At 35.8% G+C, this 22,297-nt stretch overlaps 1 protein-coding gene across 1 annotated transcript in view; it reads left to right on the top strand.

The window, feature by feature from the left end:
- Positions 1-584: 584 nt before the first annotated feature.
- LOC143345934 (EGFR adapter protein) overlaps positions 585-22,297 on the top strand; it is a 270,232-nt gene continuing 248,519 nt past the window's right edge. The window contains exons 1-2 of the mRNA XM_076773560.1: positions 585-668; positions 11,575-11,655. Coding sequence (XP_076629675.1) covers positions 585-668; positions 11,575-11,655 — 165 coding nt within the window. The remainder of the gene's footprint in view (positions 669-11,574; positions 11,656-22,297) is intronic.

The following is a 22,297-nucleotide window of genomic DNA, read 5'->3' as shown; positions in this document are numbered from 1 at the left end:
TAAGTTCAGGTATATAATGAAAGATCGTATTGAACACAGTTTTATGTCAGGTGAAATAATAATTTTTACATAAATTTCTGAATATTACAATATAAATTGTAAGATTATTTCATCACGTATAATGAAAAGGTTGAAAAAGATAAGAAAAAATTAGTAAGCTCGATGATTTTGCAATGAATTGTTTCGTACCGTCTAAAGTATACGTTTTTGATGGATCTATAAATTTCAACAGAGGTATCCAGATATTCTGTGCCAAGTGATTCTCTTTGTGAAATTCCTATAAAGTGCAAAAGTGAAATGTCACATCTTGTGAGATTCGGTGCTCAAGAATATGAAAATAGGAATGGCGTGATAAATATTCTGTGATGAAAAACTTGTCAGTGCATTGGTGAAATATGAGTCGAAAGTTTAGACAGATTTAGTGGATCATTGGCGTTCGATTGCAACAATGAAATACCGCAAGAGGAACAAGTACTTCCGTTCGACACGTCCCCCGCATCAGGCCGATCGATGGAGAACGAGACGCTGGGATTTAACGAAATATACAATTAAAAAACAAATAACCGAGGATAATTAAAATATCTATGGGTGGAAAGGAGGCGGAAAAAGCCGGGGACGTAGCCAACAAAATGCCGGAGGCCACTCTGAAAATATTCAACAGTGTACAGGTAGGCTCTCGCTCGTTTCCCTTTCCCTGAAAAATCCAATTTAATTCGACAAATTGCGAACGCGTCGATTTTAGGGTACATTCCAAATTTATTTACGCGGACATTTTTCTTTTTAATTAATTCGTGTCGCTTTTACGCTTTTATCTTTTATTTGATTGTGCACGCGCCGGTACAAAAAAAAAACAATTCGTCGTTTGATCGATTCGTTAAGGTGACGTACAGAATATTTTTAATGGCGTGTATAAAACGAAAAGTACGAATTATAGTCGAAGTTCATCGATTTTTGCGTGTCGTGTGACATCGTTATGATATTCTGAATTATCCAACTTCGTGCAGGGTGTTCTATTGAAGATATGATTTCGTATAATAAAATTATGAATATATCCTGAACTGATTCAATGTGTATAATAGTTAAAAATATTGAAGATTTTCTAGTAGTAAGAGACTATATAAATTAAATGCGAACAAATTTCTTGAATAAGAAGGTGGATAATACTCACGAAAATTTTAATGATTCTATAATAATAACGAAGAATACGCGTTATACGGATGCTCGTTTAAAAATGTTAGCTATAAATAGATAATCGGATAATGAATTATGATGAAGGGATACCCCTGAAGGGAAACGAGAAGGTATATATTAGTCATAATGCAATACGTACTCCGAAAGTATGTCATAAGTCATACGTAATGGCTTCTTTCTATTTTCTGACACTTTCTATTGCACGTCAACCTTTTTCGTTCGTCTTCCTTCTCGTTCTACCCAATATCACGGGCAGTTCTGCGTTCACATCTTTCGCTGTACACCAGTTTTTGTCACCCGTTCCCTTGTTTTATTTTGCGCATCTAGTTCTCGGATTTTCTAGAGGGAAATTGTCTGCAATTTATGAGAAGTCTCAAGGATATCGTATTTACGTTAATGTGACGCGCACGTTGATTGATGACAATAACGAACGAGCAAAATTTCTTCGCACGTAACTGTGTAAAAAGCTTTTACTCTATACGCGACTTAACGTAATAAATCTGAAAGTTGTAGGCTTTTCTGACGTACGGCTAAATGTCTTTGTAAATTCTATTCAGACATTATGCTCAGAGTCTTCACCGAAATCACTCTTTTTCACGTCACTTTTAAACGTCTATTTCACTTTGAACATTCAAAAAATAATATGAACTTTGAAATTTACAAAAAATTAAATTCAACTTTGTCCTTCGTCGAACGTCTTTCTTAAGCGCGAGGTGAAAGTGTTTAACTTCGCTTCATTTGTGCCCGTCTATCTTATTAACGACCTTTTTTTATTACCAGCAATAAAACACGTAATAAAACAACACCGCGACAAGTCATTCAACGATCACGAATAGCGAAAAGTATCTTGCAAGAGGTATTAACGTATTGCACGTTCTCGTAATTAAAGTTCTTTATGTCTGGGCTTAATTTATGCGAACAAAATGTTTGTTGTACCTTATACATGTTTCAAGTTACGTACGTGTTATCCAATTTTGTAACAATCTTTTATAATAATCTCGTTAATAAGAATGGGGCTCGAGCATTGCCAGTTTAAAGCTCGTAGCCCCGAATGAAACGGTCCTACAGTCTATTTAATTAAATAATCGTAACGAAGTTATGCGAATGCTACTCGCCAACGATATGTATAATCCTGCAACTGGCAAGTAAAACAATTACGCAGTTGCCAACCATGGTAAAGGGTTTAATTAATACCATTCAACAGAGAGAACGTTCCCTTCGTAATACGATAAAAATGTATCTGTGCAAAGAAACCCCTGTTTTCAGAATATCACTGAAACAAATAACGAATGAGAATAATGTTCCAGTTTATTCTGCTATCAGTTGTCCTCGTGGTTTCTATTTCTTGATAGTGAGATTTTCACGTTACTGCAATTTAAGATTTAAGTCTGACCTAATTTAAGTCAGAAAACTAAAGGCTGCAAGATATCAGCATTTCGAGATATCAAATATTGAGCGACGTGCAACACGAAACTGAGTGTATCGAGTTTCCCTTATCATCGAGTGTACGATAATCCGCAAACAACAGCTTTATTAAAACTCGTTTGCATCGATAATTTGTGATATCGACGCTCGATTGTCAATCGATTCGTATCGTTGACAATCCGGCTTTCTCTGGATCACTGTTTTCAGATTGTTCCGCATTCCATAACACGGGTAATCGATGCTTGAAAAATATTCTGCACTTCAGGAAATATTCACAAAGTATCCCCCTCCTTTTTGTGAAATTATGTAGATTAGTAAAAAATAACGAATATTTATTTGTAACTGTGGTAACTTGAGCTTAGATTCGATTTCCAGCAGAGAAATTGAAATTTTCCATTTCTATTAAATTATGCAATTATAAAGTACATAAAAAAATATGATATTGTAAGACTCGTATTATAACGTTTATATTATCGATAAAGTGGTATCCAACTTCATATCCTTTGACGTCTCATACGAAGAATAATTAGTATTCTTTCTATTCCGAGAAGCTTCGATAATTTCAAGGAAAGATATCTACACAAAGGAATGACCTAACCACTTAATAATACCAATCATGTAATTGACCATGCTTTGGTTCCTGCGATAAGATTATGTCCCTTAATTTATCATGATTACTCTTCGTCCGATATCTAAAAGGAATTCTTTATTTATTCTTTGCTGCACTCTTTCTTTCATATTCTAAACAATTAATACGTTCACTTCGTTATTATTAATTTACGAGAAGTGTGTATAATAAATATATAACATACTTTTAGTGTGCAATCTTAATTTCAGAAGATAGTTTGTTTGGTGACTCTTTTTATTTTATTTTGTTTAGATACAATAATTAATGTGAGTGGTGCTCAGGGACACGAACATTTATCGGTTGATCGTTGTAATTACATTGGCTCTTTTACCCATTTTAAGGTTATTATTAAAGCGTATTGAAACTGTTGTAAGAACGTGCAAAAGAAAATAGTAGCAAACGGATATGAAAACCACGCAAACGTGTACTGTGCTTGCTCGGTGTGAAAGCAATAAGTTGCTTGTGGTGCTGCAATAATCGTAACCGTTACTTCTTGCTGGCAACTCGACAAAACCGAGCAGAGATTTTATTACAGGAACTTGAATTCTACGATCACTGTTGATTCATCGATTTATGCTACCAATTTATCGCGATTGGTTCACCATACGTACGATCGATCGATCATGCAAGTGCAAACTGGATATAATTGTGAAAGGGCACCTATGGTTTTCACAAACCATTCCTTTGTCATAACTATTCAATTATTACCAGTTTTTATAATATAGATTGAGGTAATATTAAAGATTGAAATTCAGAAAGGAATTAATGTACTTTGTGGATCTCATTTTTATGCAAATTAGTTTTAATATTGAATATAATTGAAGACGTGTTATAAAATTATACACGTGCAGGTTTCATTTATTTTTTCACTGCATTTTATTTTCAGAATATTTTGTCCAATCGTGATATTAAAAGTACGAAAGCACGAGAGTTTCCTTTCATATTTGTAGACCGACGGTAAACGATTTTATATTAATTAACGATACACAGCATTCTGTATGAATCAATGCCCGCGAAATTGTTAACATTTACGGAATAAAGATAATCAGTGTAAGCAATGTAAACATTAATTAATTACTTAATTAATATTGGACACTGTCAGTACTTTCACCGTAATTAACAACACGACTATACATCAATATTGTGGAAATGCTAAGTAATAGTAAACAATGTTTCACATAAATATTAAAGGATTTGAAGGAGTAATTATTCCACAGCAGATGTTTAAATGATTAAAAAAAAATATCAAGCATTCTTCTAGATCATATACAGGATGTTCGGCCACCCCCGGGGAAAAATTTTAATAGAGGATTCTAGAGGCCAAAATAAGACGAAAATCAAGAATACCAATTTGTTGATGGAGGCTTCATTAAAAAGTTATTAACAATTAAATTCAAAAATTTCAAATCGTTCTGGAAAAATTATTTTCGGTTGCGGGGGTCAATTACAATCATTTTTGGCGAATACACATACTTCCGAAATCCTACCCACTTTCGAGAAAAAAATTCGAGTAAGTGCTGAAAGTTTTGGGTGAAAAAAAAGACTTTCGAATCGTCTTGGAAAAATTATTTTTAGTTGCAGGTGTCAATTGCGAGCATTTTTGGTCAACGGACATACCCATGAAATCCTACTCACTTTCGAGAAAAAAATTCCTTACCGAAAATATAATTTCTGGCCAGAAATGTCTGCCCGAATTTTCATGCGAATCTTTAAAACGTCATAACTTCTGAACGGATTGGACGATTTTGATGTTTAAAAAAGCAAACTACGCGTATTTTGATGGAGAATATGTACAAATCGCAAAAATATTCGAAAAGTTGGTCCTTGACACCGCAAAATGAGAAAAACCCCGTAAAAATGGTCCAATTTTCAAACAGCCATAACTCCTAGAATTGTGAATATATTTCAATGAAACTTTTTCCTGAAGTAGAGCTCATGGGTACCTATAAAAAAGTATTAGACAACTTTTCTGTAGGGCGCCAAACAAAATGACTAAAAATGAAAAAGGAATTTTTAAGAAAAATCGACAGGGGTAGGTGCCGAAATTTTTCGACGAAAAAAAAAAATTTCAAATCGTTCTAAAAAAATTATTTTCGGTTCCGGGGGTCAATTGCAAGCATTTTTGGTCAACAGACATACCCATGAAATCCTACTCACTTTCGAGAAAAAAATTCCTTACCGAAAATATAATTTCTGGCCAGAAATGTCTGCCCGAATTTTCATGCGAATCTTTAAAACGTCATAACTTCTGAACGGATTGGACGATTTTGATGTTTAAAAAAGCAAACTACGCGTATTTTGATGGAGAATATGTACAAATCATAAAAATATTCGAAAAGTTGGTCCTTGACACCGCAAAATGAGAAAAACCCCGTAAAAATGGTCCAATTTTCAAACAGCCATAACTCCTAGAATTGTGAATATATTTCAATGAAACTTTTTCCTGAAGTAGAGCTCATGGGTACCTATAAAAAAGTATTAGACAACTTTTCTGTAGGGCGTCAAACAAAATGACTAAAAATGAAAAAGGAATTTTTAAGAAAAATCGACAGGAGTAGGTGCCGAAATTTTTCGACGAAAAAAAAATTTTTCAAATCGTTCTAAAAAAATTATTTTCGGTTCCGGGGGTCAATTGCAAGCATTTTTGGTCAACAGACATACCCCCGAAATCTTACTCAGTTTCGAGAAAAAAATTCAGTACGGTCGGAGCTTTAAACGTTAATAACTGTTTAACGAAGCCTTCATCAACAAATTGGTATTCTTGATTTTCGTCTTATTTTGGCCTCTAGAACCCCCCATTAAAATTTTTCCCAGGGGTGGCCAAACACCCTGTATATTTATTGTATCGAATTTTGTCCAAATTCAAAATGTTTGTTACGAGAAACAAATTTCTCAAATATAATAGACACAATTATATTCATAAAAAATTATCCAGATGTAATATTAAATAAAATAGGTGAAATTATTTAAATTTCCAATGTAGAAGTTTATAGTGTTCCACAATTTCAGTGCAGTCAGTATGACAACTTAAAATCTCGAGTATAAATTCGTATAAATCTACTTCGTTCGAATGTTGAATAGATGTCCTGAGAATGGAATCGTATGCATGCCTTGACTTTGAAGAAGATTGTCCAAGTTTATGTGCAACAATACGTAGAAAGCTTGCATTGGATGTTTTCCAACGAAGCAATAGGGAAAAGATGATAAAGAGCAGGTAGACGAGCAATATTCTAAGTAAGCAAGCACTTTGACAGAGTATTCTGCAGGATCTTAGAATAGGGGAATTCAGTGAAAAAGGGCCCAATGCTGTATCTACATCGATTTCTGTTTATTGTGCCATCAAGTAGTTCCTGCAATCTAGCATCTATTCTACCACCTCGTAGCACTGTGGCATGCACCTTGTCCTAAGCAGAACCATATTAAAATTCCCTTTTGCATTCCACGTTCTAAGCAAATAATTACATTCCATGACACTTGGTTAAACGCAGTTTGTTTATTCACACTCCTTTATTAGCAGATAAATATTTTCGTTTTATGTACCTGAAGAATGCACATAGGGTGAAGGAACTTTCTGCATTAATCATTAAGAATTTTAGCTACATTGTAATTGTATTTATTTCTGATAGGAAAAAAACAAATCAATTTTATTTTGACACCTGTAGAATCCTATGAAGTTCTTTTTATTATTCTTTTTTGACTATGCTATTGTTCTGTTAATCTATTCCATACTAATGAATATAATGCAGAAGAATTTCATTAAGAATTTTAGCTACCTCGTAATCGTATTTCTTTCTGATAGAAAAAAAACAAATCAATTTTATTTTAACACTTGTAGAATTCTATAAAGTTTTTTTTATTCTTCATGTTTAACTGTGTATGGTATTGTTTCGTTAATTTGTTTCATACTAGTGGTTACAATGCAGAAGAATTTCTATCGTAGAAAACGTGTGAAAGAATTAGGGATGAAATGAAGTATAGTAAAACCTTGATTATTGCATAGGAACCTCGTTTATTGCATGGTGTCGACGAGTAGAGGGGATGATTACTAAGGAAGAAGTAAATACGGATGTAGTAGCGGGGAAAGGGTTGCTACATATTGAAGTGATTACCTCGATTATTGTAGGAATTTTCAGCCTCGTTTTTTTGCAGTAATCAAAGTTCTACTTTAATGGATTGAGCAACGTGGCTGAGATCTGAAGAAATTGGAAAGGTGCAAATATTAAAAGGTTATTCTCATAAGAACATTCCAAAGGGATTAAATTTATCGTAACTAAAAAATAACATACATTACGAGAAGTTGTATAGAGATCAATTAGTTCAACGTGTAATTTCAAATTCACGTTTAATTGGTCAATAGGTCAATGTCCCAGCTCCTTCTGAGATCTTTCTTTGTACAAAATATTCCTTAATGTTTCCCAAAGGAACAAATCTAGCGATGTTAAGTTCGGTAAACGAGCTGACCACGAAATTGGCCCCCAGTGTCCTATTCAAGGGTCATTTACACTTACAGAATGATGTGCGGAAGATCAATCATGTTTATATCACGTCTCTGGCTATTGTTCAGCTGTACGTTTTCTAATAGAATTCTAAATATATTCTTTATAAAGTTTTTACATGTAACACCAATCAATACAATATTGTATTATAATTCATCGAAAAGATCAACACCGTCACCCAAGAATAAATGAACGCTACGTAGTTGCATATATGTTAAACAAGTTTTATATACATTTTGTTCTATCTCTAGAAATAAGGAAAATATTTTCGATGACAGGTAGAACGTAAATAACTGAAGAAATATCTTCTGTACTGTGCACTAGTGAGTTTCTTACCTGCATAATAATAAATAAATAAGTAACTGATACGTACACTGTCGAGTATGACTTGTCTAACGTGTCTGTCCATTGCTAGTTATTTCTACTTGCGTTGGACGCTATTCTACGTGAGTTTAGGATTAAGAATCACCAGAACACAAAAGTGATTATAATTTGGAAACGAAGATACAATCATTTTTTATTTCTTTCGTGTTTCTCGAGGCAGGTACCACACGTTATAAAACACCCTGTACGTACACGTGTAAACGCGATGAAAACATTGAGTGCGTTTGAAATATGCCCTCGGTGATGTCTAGACGCGTTCTGTTGAAATGCGTTAGATGCGATCGTGACGTTAACATTAAGAGGTTTCTATCGATGTGTTTTACATAGTGGTGGTGGTCGTGGATGTGTGAGATTGGCGTGTGCTCGTAGGTGAGACGAGCTGGAGCGGTCGATATTGAACGAGAGGGAAAGTCTCCGGCTTTCACATCGGCGAATATTTTTCTTGGAGTTCTTGGTAATCAGCCCGCTGACGCTAATTGGTAAAATGACCCATGCGTCGGGGGGGTCAGGCGCACGGAGTGCAGAACTGTACAAGAAACGGAGTTTATGCTACGGTAGATAGTAAAACGGTTTTCACAGCGCGATAATCTTCGTGGCCCTTGCCTACCTGCTTTGCGTCGCGACAAACATTGTCGCTAATGTAACGACGTACTAAAAGGGTTACGATAGAAACACTTATCGTGGCATTTAGAGACGTTTAACGTGTTTAGGGATATGGGTATGTTTTTTATTAGATTGTAAATAATTTTGAGTGTCGTAGTTTGGAGGTAATCGCTGCATTTGTGATATTCAGGAATAAATTTTTTGACGGAATATAAAAATTTTCTGCACCCCTAAATCGTGTGCTTGATAGGTAGTCATACGATAATTAGTGATAATGTCGTTGATATTTGAAAGTTTAAAAGTTATCGATTGCTCCTTCTTTAAAATTCTCATAATTTTAATTAATTGAACGTCGTCTCTGATGTCGTACGTAATAAACTTGAATGCTGTGCGAGTAATAAAGAATATGTTTCTATCATAATACTGCGCACAACCAATGCTTACATCATGATTATTATTCCTATCACTATTTACGTTTCGAACTTTCGATATTACAGGGAATTTTGCGAGATTGTTTCCGCCGCGCGTAGAGAGGTATAATATTTCTGGAAAATCCCTGTGATTCCGAGAGGAGATCCTCGCAGAGAGAATTTCGATGAAACAACAATGAGAATCATCCGGGGGGATTAAAGCGGGGATTATTTTGTGGCACGAGTATCTGAATCGAAATTCCACCTGGAGGAAAGATTTTCAGACATGAAAAGCGGGATTGAAGTACAAATTATACGAACAGTGCATGAAGCATTCGTACAACGACTAAAGTCAACAGAATCCGTGTATAATCCCACTAAACGTGCTACGCGTGATCTATAATAATAATAAAAGTTGGGTGAACGGTTTCCTGCAGCGGGTTCAATTAAAAACTTAATGAAACATAAAGTTGTGTAATTTTATGGTTACGTTGTAGAAGAATTCGACCAGGTACGACCAAAGCTTCGGTTCCGAAATTCAAATTACTTTCCGAGCAATTAATTAAAACTTTACGAATTCCTTGCTCGACTTTACATAATTATTCAATCGACCAGCTATATGTAAGAAACTGGTACAATAAATATTGCGTATATACTACTGCATCTAACGAATGTTGAAAGTTTTTATTAAAATTTAGAGGCGATAAAGAAATCGTTGAAGATCATCAACTTCAACATGTGAGTATCGAAGAAGTAAAGATTTCTTTGCTCACTGATTCGACCATTGATTATCAAAGAGATTGCTGAAGAAGTCAGAGATATTTTGGAGGCAAAATTCGTTACTGCATGGCTTGTTACAAAAGAATTGAATTCATTGCAAAAACAACATCCGGTCGATGTTCTTAAAGAGATGTTATTTCAAGGGAATAATGATGATGCATTCATGGAACGCATCGTAACTAGCGATGAGACTTGGATGTACGTGAATGACACAGAAAGAGCTCAGCATTCGAATGAATGGCGCATCAAAGGCCAAAGAAAGACCAAAAGTGCACGTCAGAGCCAATCAAAAATCGAATTCATGTTCACTGTTTTATTGTCGTGGTATTGTGCATCAAAAGATTCTTTCGACTGGACAGTCGATTAAAAAGGAATATTATTTAAATAATATAATACATTATAATCAGTGGAATAAATTCGTTTCATCTAGCCGGGGAAGAATTATTTCATATAACCGGGGAGTACTGTGTCAAATGGCAGATAATCGATGCTCGTTCTCTTTCGCTACGGAATTCTAACAACGAACGATAAATGTGGAAGAAATATTAGTATTACCTTGAATAACTCATTAATCTATTATCAGGAATGGTTGGATACAGGTAAAATTTTCGTCACTAATTCACCAGTGCGGAATACAATTACGTATGATGAAAATGGCGCGTGTACTATCAAGAACAGACCACAGGCACATAATTGCATTAGGTACCGCAATTTATTATGTCCCTGGAATTATCCCTACTTCAACCCGGAGCGTTTTTATTTATTGTCGTTCCGAGAGGGGTCGCTATTTTTATCGACCATATAATCATCAGGCGTCGTGTTTGACCAAAGAAGAGGGAACCCTTCGAAACTCTTCGGGACTTTTCCGGTATTCCGCCCACATATTTCGTCGGCCTCTTCAACCCCTTATTAACTTTTTGCGCCCAGAGAATTTCAGTCGATTTCAGATCTTTCGGAGGGTAAGAAAAATTGATTTTTCTCTGTTTAATAGCAGCAGTTAGCAAGGACAACTGCCACGAAAACATTGTACTTTTGTTGAGTGGTGAAACAAGTGGTCGTCGATAGTAGTCATTGTAGTCAAACGAACGTTTTCTAGGTGTTAAGTATTTTTCAGAGTTTTCTATTTAAATAGAAGAACAGAAAGTTCGATATTTATTTGATACATACTCTCTTTGTGACTCTCGTAAAACGAATAAGTCTTGGCGAAGAAACAAAGTGGCATGTCCCTTTCCCGACAAAGACACGGATGATCGCAGGTCAAATCGACTGTCGAAAGGAAATGGTAGGATTACGAATAGATGACGGTTCATCGAAGTGATCAAAAGAAATGAAATCTTTGTTACAAACTTTCTCTGTTCTTATTCTTTCAACAACTTGTTTACAGTTTTCCTAGTTTAAACCAAGTATTTAATTTATTAAGACTTTAATGATTTTCATTTTCCCCAACGATGGTTAATATTTTATGCGTAGTCGATTCCACTCTAAACATTGTTAAAGAATTTTTCGAATTAATCAAGATTAACGATAGTATCTTTTCAAACGTTTAATAATTTTAATTAGATCTGTCTTTAATACCGTCCACGTAATTATAAGAATTTTAATAATTTTAAAAGACACGTATAAATGTTAAATTAACAGGATATTCTTTTGATTGCAGTACATGGGTTCGTTTCCTGTGGCGATTCCCGACATTGCCAGCCGTGCTGAATTCGTGCGCTCTCAGTTGGAGATACTCAGAGTGAGTACCATTTCTTAAACGAAATTTATTAGTTGCGTAAAACGACGTATAAATATACAAGTTTTTCCCGTGGCGATGATACGGTACAACGAAAGATAGATTATTCTGGTACGCCTCGTCGCATAATAAGAATCAATAAGATAGCAGGATAATGGCCTGACATGTCCCGGGCCCTATTTTAAGTCTGTTTATTTTCCGGTTTTGCATGCATGATGAATCACGAGTTTTATATTCAAATCGAAGCAGAAGACCAACGTTACACAACACGCATTGATTCGGTACCGATCGTGAAAATAGCGAATCGATATATCCTTTTACGGTTCGTTGATTTTTTTACAAATATTAGACTCTCGACTAATTCAAGTCTTATGTGTACATCGTCTTTTCCGGTAAAATAGTTTCAGCAACGAGATATATTTTTATAATATAAATAGGTCTATGACAAATTTGTTCTTAGATTTTTTTACGACTCTCGACTAATTTAAATATTGTGTGTCCATCGTCATCTCTGATAAAGTAGTTTCAGCTACGAGGCGTACTTGTATAATATAAATAGCTCTACGACAAATTTATAAATTATGAATCGTTGCATACGATTCGACAATATTCGATGAAACTCCGAACGTTGGATCAGATGCGATCGAGGCGTCAATAAATACCGTGAATCCCCGAAGTTTTTCTAAGCGAGCAAATTGTCTGTTACGGAACGCCTCGTGGCGCAATTAACGTGGAGAACGTTCCTTCGACTAATTAGCCTGAACTTACCGGCTTCATAATCACGTGCCAAGGGAATCAAACAACAGAATTGCGGCTCGAAATAAACTTCGTTCACCGGGCTTATTATTGTAAGCCGCGTTATTACTGTAAACCTAGTAATGACTACCGACCCTGAAGGGATCAGCAGAATTTCGGTACGGAGTTTCATCGGAGTTGAATATTTGCCTGCAAGCGAGAGCAACTCGTGCCAGAGAGTTGTCGGTCTAATCTTTTGCGTGTGTGTACGCACGCGTCTGCCCGCGCCTGTGTGAACCGTGTTCTTGACTGTGAAACGGGAATTATGAACCTGAATTTTATGAAGGCATTAAAGAACATCTCGTGGCACTTTTCGTCCTGGTGGTATTCCATTAGACCCTGATGGACAGATTTCCATGAATACGCTTCGCGATTCCATCCCCCTGCTACCCTCTCGCTCCCTTTCATCCAGGAAGAAAAGTCGAAGGTATCAGCGTGTTTTCGCTTTTCGATAAGCTCCATTCGACGATTGCTTAACGAGACATTACCGTATTACAAGTTTACTGTATTCGAGTTCTAAAGATGACGAGAATGAAAGCGGTCGTGATGTTTGTAACGTGTGAATGGTTCATGAAATTTCATTTGTAGATCTACATATGGCTACTGACAGTACTATTTTTATTTGTTCCTGCGTAATCCTCCGGTATAATAATGTGACGAATCTAAAATCGTAATAAATTGAACAAAATGTAACGTTCCGTATATTAAAATAGAAAATTTCTAATTTGAATTGCACCCGATATTCGAACATCAAATATGCACAACGTGCTAAAAATATAATCGTTGGTATTATATTTGGGTTATCGACTTAGCTTCTAAAGAGCGTTCTGTAGTTCCCGAAACGTCTTCTTAAATTATTTCCATCGGTTAAATTCCGATGAACTCGAAACCCAATCTCCTTCCTGTCAAATAAAATCTAAAATTTCACTGAGGAATTTAGTAAGAGACATAAACTAAACTCGTCAAACCAGATATTTTTCGCGTGTGTAAGATTCACTGTACGGAATTGGCTCGCAAGTATGTTCTATATGATTTCCACTTCATCGAAACTTCTTTGAAATGCTCTTGTCCCAATAATGTATTAATAACAATTCATTTAACGTTCCATTAAAAACTCATTCTAATGTTTACAGAAACATCTAGACTCAGGATCATCTTTTTAATCAAATTAAATAGCTTAAACGCACTCTAATAGAAAGTTTATTTATTACTGAGGTGTTCACTCGTACGTGTGATTAATTTGCGTGAATCGTATAATTTTTCTCTTTTTTGTTATTTTTCTATATTAGTTTTCCATAACTTTCTTTCTCCCTTAATTCTGATTCAAAATATTGACTTTTCAAATCGCTTTTCACTCGCCATCAATGCTCTCACAATAGTAACAGATCAATACTTCGACTGCCACGCCATCCATATAATTAACTTTCAAAATAAATTTGAATTGAATTCATTAATTTTAACGAGGTTTTGGTCTGGCAGTCAATGTGTTAACTGTTACGTATAGTAAATCATTTAGAGATAGTATCGCAGTTAAAAATGGTTCCATTTCCATGGTCAGAGACTGAAAGTCTTTCGAACTAGTGATCATTTCATTTTAAAAGTTGTCGTTCGTCGCTACTATGTACCCGTTTATTAAAAGAAGTCGTTATCGTAGAAAGCTACTATGTGTTTGCAGAGATACGTAATATATTTGGTTGCATATTCAACGACGAAGGTTATTTACCGTTAGTCTACATTTTGCAGCATTCACAGTTGCCCTCTACGAAGATCCAACATGTAAAACCGTGCTTAACGTAAGCACGCTGCGAATGTACACTGCCAGTCAAAAGTTTCAATTCGTCGACTAATTTTTACTAAAATACAGTATGACCTTGCTAATTGATCGAATTTTTCCCTCGAAGACTAAATCGAAGTCATCCTCGCTCGTGCTTTATATTTATCACTGTCTGTGTACCTTATCGTCCTCGTTGTATTGTATATGCGAGACCTGACCTCACCCAGGGATATAAAAGAACTTTACTTTCTCTCGGTAATCGAACACGAGTGGATCCGATTCGTGATCAGCGAATAAATGACCTAATAAAGAAAGAAACTGCAAAATCATAAGTATCTAATATTAGAACCGAGATAGGATAAGAGTAGAAAGTAGTAGTTTGTAAAATGTACAAATTCTTATAAACGAAAGAAAAAAAGTATTCGACATTATACGATAAACTCACCAGATCTGAACAGTATAGTTTTCGAGAAGAAATTGGATTTATCCATAATATAACACACTTTTATAAATATTTAATTATTTGAATGCTCAGAATATATCAAGCTGTCGTTAAAAACAAAGGTGAACTGTATATCGTAAACGTAGTTAATAGTTGTTCATTTATTTTTAAAATAGGCAAGCAACCTGTGAAATGTAAATTCAATTTAAACATTGTTTTCGTTAATTTAGTATCGTGCTTTTGTCGAGAATATTTTTCGATAGTTTGACTCGCGTAGCGGTTCTTCCAAACTTTTGACTGGCAGTGTATATCCATCTCATCACCCTTGTAGCGTTCATATTTTATTTGCCAGGACTAAATGAGGCGAAAATCACACTCGACTGGATACAAGACGCGGCGAGGATTATTCGAGGCTATCAACGAAGTAATGTCTTTTTCTATACACATTCTGTGTAAATACTGCGTACGAATAAAGCTCGATAGTGCAAAAGATTAGCCTAAGGGAGAATTTCAAAAGAAAAATTAATTATTAGAGTTATATTTATACGATCTCAATTTATAAAGCATTATTTTCTACCTTCCTAGTAAAACATGTGAAACGAGTGTACTTTAACAGAATGAAATGTAAACGTGGTAACTTTCATACTAATAACATTTTTGCAAATGTTTGTTCGCCTCTCGAGTTTCTGCAAATTTTACTGTTTTACACATTGTGTATGCAGTATTCGTAGGAGAAGTAGAAGATATAAAAAAATTAAATTATTTACTTGTTAGCTCGTTAAAAATTGAGCAATAAATATAAATATATAAATTAAATCGAAGTAGCATACATTGATGATAAGAAAATATTTATGGTATTTCATTCTATTATATTACGTACAATTCGTGTTCACGAAATTTGTTAATACTATTTTTAACATTTTTGGAATTAAATTTCGTAATGCAATAAGTACAGTAATCTTTGTTTTCAAGTAATAATTTTTATATTAGATCCAAGTAATGAAATTATTCCCATCGCTATTTATGTTTATTCAGTGGCAACGATTAATCGATACGAACAAGACGCGTAAGACACGCGTGGGTGATCGAATTTCAACTCAAATTTTTACTTTCGGACATATAAAAGAGTATTCCATTCGAAAGAATTTCCCAAAACATTTTCGAAAGATATTTCAAATGGGTAATTTGTCGTAACTAGAAAATTTTTTCCCCAAACAATGAACAGAGTTTACTGTAATCAAATTTCAAGCTTCATTGTTAGAAAAATATCCTAGCAATTGATTGGTATCTAATCAAACGCAATAAGTATAATGTACACCCTGTATATACTATTCACAAAGGCAGGTGGAATGAGACAAAAAACTAGTATTGAAAAAGACAGGTAAAACCCGACCCTCTGCCGCGATCTGTGTCGAGCCCAAACTGAGACCGGTTAAGTTAGGTTGCACATGGCTGTAGCAAAACTGACTATAGAACGAGTAACCTAATTTGACGCGACTAATTTCGGAAACTCTCGAACCGAAAGATATCATAAATTAAAGATCGAGCCTTCGAACATCACGCGATATTACGGAATCCATATCTTTTTGGTATTTCTTAAGTCACAATTTTTCGGTGGTCATTCTTTGACGCCACAATCAATACATGCTGAACATAGAAAAATAAAACTGGAACATTTACACAGCATAATATTTCAATATAGCCATTCGTTTATCTAGAAAAGTTTTATTAACCCTTGGCCTGATTTACTATGATTCGAAAAAGATACGAGAGCTATCGTTCTGCTCCCTCGTTATGGCAGAGTTAGGGGCAGAAAAATGTTCATAATCTTCTTCTTCGGATCAGGAGGTTATAGGTACCATAATCGTTACTACACAGAACTATAAATCAATGTATTTATAACTTTTTCACTAATTGTTTTATACGACTTTTGCAATTGTAATAATACCGTACCTCAGAAGTTTTATTAACATTGACAGGAAAACAGTAGTTACCTTTCCGATTTTAATATACTTTAATGACTTTTTCATTAATTATTTTGTTCGATTTTTGGAATTGTAGTAATATCGTACCTCAGAAATTTGATTAACATTGACAAGAAAGGAGCAGTTACTTTTCCGATTTTAATATACTTCGAGCAACGAAATAAGGAGCTATTGATTATTATTATATACAATGCCCACACCAGTAACGTAGTAAATATCAAGAGAAATATTATTTACCATATCCGAATCGTCTTTAATTGAAAAATCGATCGGCACAGTTCACTTGAGCAATAGCCATTAGATCATTAAAAGGTAGGCTGAGAGCTGGTATCAATCGAGCGTTAATATTTCTTCTTCAGTTTACAAGACAATGCGATGTTCAAATAAGGAACAAAGGAGACAAAACGAAAAGAAGAGTAAAAGACGACGAGTATAAACCAGACTGTTGAGCAGCCTGCGCTTTCTACAGTATTATACTGTACAGCTTCATGACAAGGAGCCAGAAGTAAAGGTCTTTCATGTATTTATGACTTTTCCATTTGCGAATATCGATTCTTTCCCTATATTAGATTCAACTCTATTTTTTCTGGCGATATTACTTTTTTCGATTTCGAAAGTTTTCCCTAAAATAAATATATTCAAATATTCCGTATCGGGCTAATTAATATCGAATGAAATTAATTTAATATTCTCTGGAATATTCGCCGTCTCCCCTTGTTAACTTTGCGTTATGCCGTGAAATATTAAAGAAACTTTTTGAAGGAGACTTCGCTGGCCCAAAATGACGGAACTCCGTGACGCCTTGAAATTTCATTACGCGGTCTAGAAACTTTATCGCGCCGTTCAAAAATTTTATCGAGCCTGTTAGAAAGTCTATCGTAGAGTCTAGGAGCTCGAAATTTCGTGACTGAGAGTCCAATGTTTTCCACGTATTACCTCCTCCTTCAATTTGTGCGATCCCTGTCAAAGAATGCTAGGCTAACCGCTGAAGTCATTAATATCGACGGAAACCCGGTCCTATAAGTTTAAGCTGTTCACCGACCTCAAAGGGAACTTAAAGAGCTCCACTTTAAAGGATCATGGGGTACGCGAACTTGTGGCTTCCGATGCATGTACTAGCGCTAAACCGAAAGGCAACATACTCGACAAGAATAAGCCTCGTTGAACTCGTGAAACTCCAAAGACGTTGGCGACCAGCGAATGCAACGCGATTCGGTTAAAGGGATCATATTAATTCGAAGATCGAATGAAAAATAATTTTATAACTCGTACAGAGATCAAGGTCTTCCGCCGAATGGAAAGAAAGAATTCAGACTGTGGTTTTCTTTCTTATTGCAGCTTAGAGAATTTGCAATTAATTCCACGACGAGGATTATAAGTGCATTGGATAACTAATTACGAAGGCATGATTGATGACTTAAGGAATAGATTACACGGGAGAGTGGATGCAGTACTGCCTCTTTTCTTGCAATCAATTCGGGACCGTCAGATGTCATGTGGAGAGGTTTGGATGAAACTTTGTTCTCGGAACAGGCTGAACTCAAACGGGCCAGTCAAGTGCGATTTTAATTACATAGCAATCGTTCACTCGAGTTGACAGTTGCTAGAGCTGAAAAAAACGCGAACGGTGATGGGGATGATTCGCGTTGCAAGTAGCCCTAACGCGGATTGGTGCAAGAAGCGAGGCAGTACTGTACGCGAGTAATAAATGAATCTGTTTTCTAGGCCTCCTTAGTGAAATGTAGTCTAAAACGAGAGTTGTTGGGGCTCTGGTGTCGATAGATCATGATGAATGATCTCGTTAATGGTACACCACGGTAAATTAAATATATCTCGCGATATTTGCGATTGAAATCGCTGCTGGATTTCAATATAGCTATTCTCCATCAGATTTCAATGACAGCCTAAAAAATATTCTAACAATTCCCTTCTAAATAAACTTATTGCACGGAGTCCATTAGAAAAACCGCGGACCAGCCAAGCAATTAATTTTTCCTTTCGTCTAATAGCTGTCACGCGGGACAGCAAACGCACAGTAGATTAGGAAGACGACTGGTTTCAACGGCGCAATAAAACGTCAAGCTGGAGTTTCTACAATCATAAACTATCTAACAGTTTTCTGACCACCTCGAATCATCCGACCGACCGTAACGCTATCAATTTCCGCAACCGCCTCGGACTCTCACCAGAGAAGCCCAACATCAATCACTAATAATGTACCAACTACACTAAGAATTTTCTTAATTGCATCATATTGCCTCGCGAACCGTAAGAAAGCCAATATTACTGATCGATCATTAGTATTCATGCATCAGACACATCCGACGAATCGTCACACTCTTATCTTGCAATACACTGACATTCTGTTTTTTGCTATAAATTATAAAAACACATCCTCAGGATTAACTGGTGTGTCATTGTACTTATCTTCAATCGTTATTACGTAAGCGCATCAAGTTTTTGCCACAATATTCATTTACTGCAACATTCTATTTGTCGTTGGCTCGAACCCATTAACTCCAACTATGGCGAACGTAGAATCAAGTGGCTACTCGAGGGGGATTAACCCAGACATACTGCAGCTACTGTGTTGCATTATTTCCTGTTTCTTCGATTTATTCCTTGAAAGATAACGAGTGCCTGGAAGTGCATGTTTACGCCGTTTCAAATACGAAAGTAATTGATTTAGAGGGGGGCAAATAATCTGTAGGCACTTGGAAAATTATGTTTCATTCGTCATTCTTATCACTCATATAAACACTATCGTTAAGGGTTAATTAACTTTTATGTATCTCGGAAGTAGACTGCAAAATTACTTTTAGATGAAAAGAATGTTTCTAGTTATCCATTAAACAGTTTCTCAAAATTAAAAAGAGTTGAAATCGTAGAATCGAAAAACGTGTACGTTCTTAGTTATTGTTTTTGTCAGTCGTAGCTATCAATTTATAAGGTATCGGAGGTAAACTGTTATGGGTAGGAATTAGCGATCGTCTCACGTCTTGTCAATTTTCGTCGATTTCTCGCCGGTGGGACGCCATTATACTGACCGAGGTAAAGAATATATGCAAAGGCGAGGCACGGGCAAGGTCAACGAGTCTCAGCACAAATAAGAAGCGTAATTGACGACGGTACCACGGGATGGTGCACGGTCCACGCGAGTACTAAATTGTATGTCTCTGTGGCCGAGTTCGAAATTAATGAAACGCGTTAAAGGACCCAGTTGTACGGCGCGTGTTTAAAATTCCAGTCGTGCCGGATCTGAATTCGGCGTGATTACCGAGTTTGCGTTTCACTAAACTTTGCCGCGTTTGTGCAACGTACTGAACTACTGATGTAAACCGATTAGTTCGGTCGCAAGAAACTTTAGTTCGAAAACAGAAAACGGGGAGATTCGTTTTACGCTCGATACAGAAATTCACGGAGTCGTCGGACGGCTGGAAATAATTAGCTACGTTAACACTTGGATCGTTAAAATCGGAGGCCACGTGTAATATTACTATTTTTGTTCCGACGTCATGAAAGCTGAAAGACTAGTAGATTGATAAAATTTCATTGGCGAATCATGGTTCACCATTTGGAAACCTCCTCAATTATTAATTATATTATTATATAGTTGTTTGCTTCGAAACACTTTTCTTTCTTGTTATATTAGTATCGTTTATATAAAAGAATGATGATTTTTAGACAATTTAGGCTTTCAAATCACGGTATTTTTATTTTGTATTATATCAAAGTCATATATCTCGAAAAATGCTACTTTAAATATCTCGTATAGTAGACATAATATACGTACGAAGCATGATTTTTATTTAACAGCAGATATGCCTGTGACTTTGAACAATATCACGTAATTGAGTTTGTATTCGATCAGAGAAAGAATGTTTATTATTTCGTCCGTATTACGAGCAGCTTCTCGCTGCGCGCTGTGTACATTTTTGTTCACAGTCTCGTCGTTACCCCTCTAATTTCTTCTCTTTCTTTGTAATATTTCGATTTCGCCCTTTGTCTCTTTTGTTCGGCAGAATGCGTAAGGGGGTTGGATTGGTGTTTTGCAGAAGATAATAAAGCGTATTCTGCCCTTTTCCATTCTCCGGCGTCCTCCCTGATTCCTACAAAAAACGGTGCACAGGTTCCTGCCTAAAAATCTTTCGTTGTGAAACGACGCAGAAACGTACGCGTCATTTCTGGGTACACTCTAATTATTCACGCCCAACGAATCGTATTTCAATCTGGCGAAATGAAGATGGACTAAATATTTCGCATATACAATGTTATAAACAGTTTTTCTACGTCGATATGTGGTAGCTAGATATTACAGTGATGAACAGAAGGCACGAAAATAGATTCAATTCTATTCTTGAGTTATAGTCATTCGATTCTACTAAATTCTAAAAAACTAATTCTACGTGTCAACGCGAATGTGAAAGTATGCAATGAATATTCAAACAATGAAACACACCTTTACTGATTTTCCACTTGTAATGTATATAATGTTTGATAACTCCTTAACTTTCTTAATACCGGAATACCAGGCCAATCTTGTGTCAATTTGTAGCATAATCAATTGCACGAGTTAGTGGAAAAAGTTCCATTAGATGTACATCGCGTGTGATTTATGCACGCCGGTGCACCGTTCCATTTCAGCCAGACAGTTCTTGAACGAACGTTTCCTAACAAATGGATAGGTCCTATAGACCTATCACCCAACCTTGTTTTCTGTAAACCTGCTGGACTTTTATGTTTGCGTATTGATATTTTCATGTATATCAATATCAAGTCTTTCTACAACGTCATAAAGTAAAATATTTTAATTAAATCCATTGAATTTGGTAAAAATTTTAGGGGGAAAATTGCCACTGAATTGGTTAAGGTGTTAAAGTTAGGTGGTTCGTATTGTATCTTCTTTCTATCCATCTCTGTTTTTAAGGGTCCAAGTTCGAGAAACTTTTCATCAGATGCCTACGCAAAGTATTTTACTACCACAGATGCTTATGGCTAATAAAATGCTGAGGAAGAATTCGTGCATGATAATTTGGTCGGTTCTGTGTCGTCAGCCCCGACTTTCTGCTAGTCTTTCTCTAGCTACCCCAATCTGAAACTTTAATCTGTCTGCACTTCTCTTCCTTTCTATCGGTTACCCTTCCAGCCCTCCTCCAGGGCGGATCGAAGCAGTCGAGGTCCGATTCAAATAAACGAAACTCGATTATTATCGGTCGCTTCCGCGGATATTACGAGTATCAATATTTGCGCGGACGAAATAAAATTGTGTTTGCTAAATATTAAATGATGCCTGAATGATAGAAACGTGAAGTTGGGGGGAGGGTGGTAGGGATCGACGAGCGTCAGGGATAAATTTGACGAGTCGACTTGAAATACGAAGACCGCAATTGGAATATTGCGATATTTACCCGACCCGCGAGATTGCGAATATTTGTTTACCCATGCTTGTTGTTATTTCCTTTTCGTACGAACCGTTCGCGTCTATATTAATGGCGCAACGAATCGCGTATTTATCATTGTTGCATTTCACATCGTATACACAAATAGATAAAATATATATTAAAAAACGATCGTGACGAAATATTTAATGAAAATCGCAATTCGGTATTTATTATGAATAATTAGTTTGCTCTTTTTAGTGCTTCTAGA

The sequence above is a fragment of the Colletes latitarsis genome, chromosome 9 (genome assembly GCF_051014445.1).
Source record: "Colletes latitarsis isolate SP2378_abdomen chromosome 9, iyColLati1, whole genome shotgun sequence".
Taxonomy (NCBI): Eukaryota; Metazoa; Arthropoda; class Insecta; order Hymenoptera; family Colletidae; genus Colletes; species Colletes latitarsis.
This window is presented reverse-complemented; position numbering and strand designations above follow the sequence as displayed.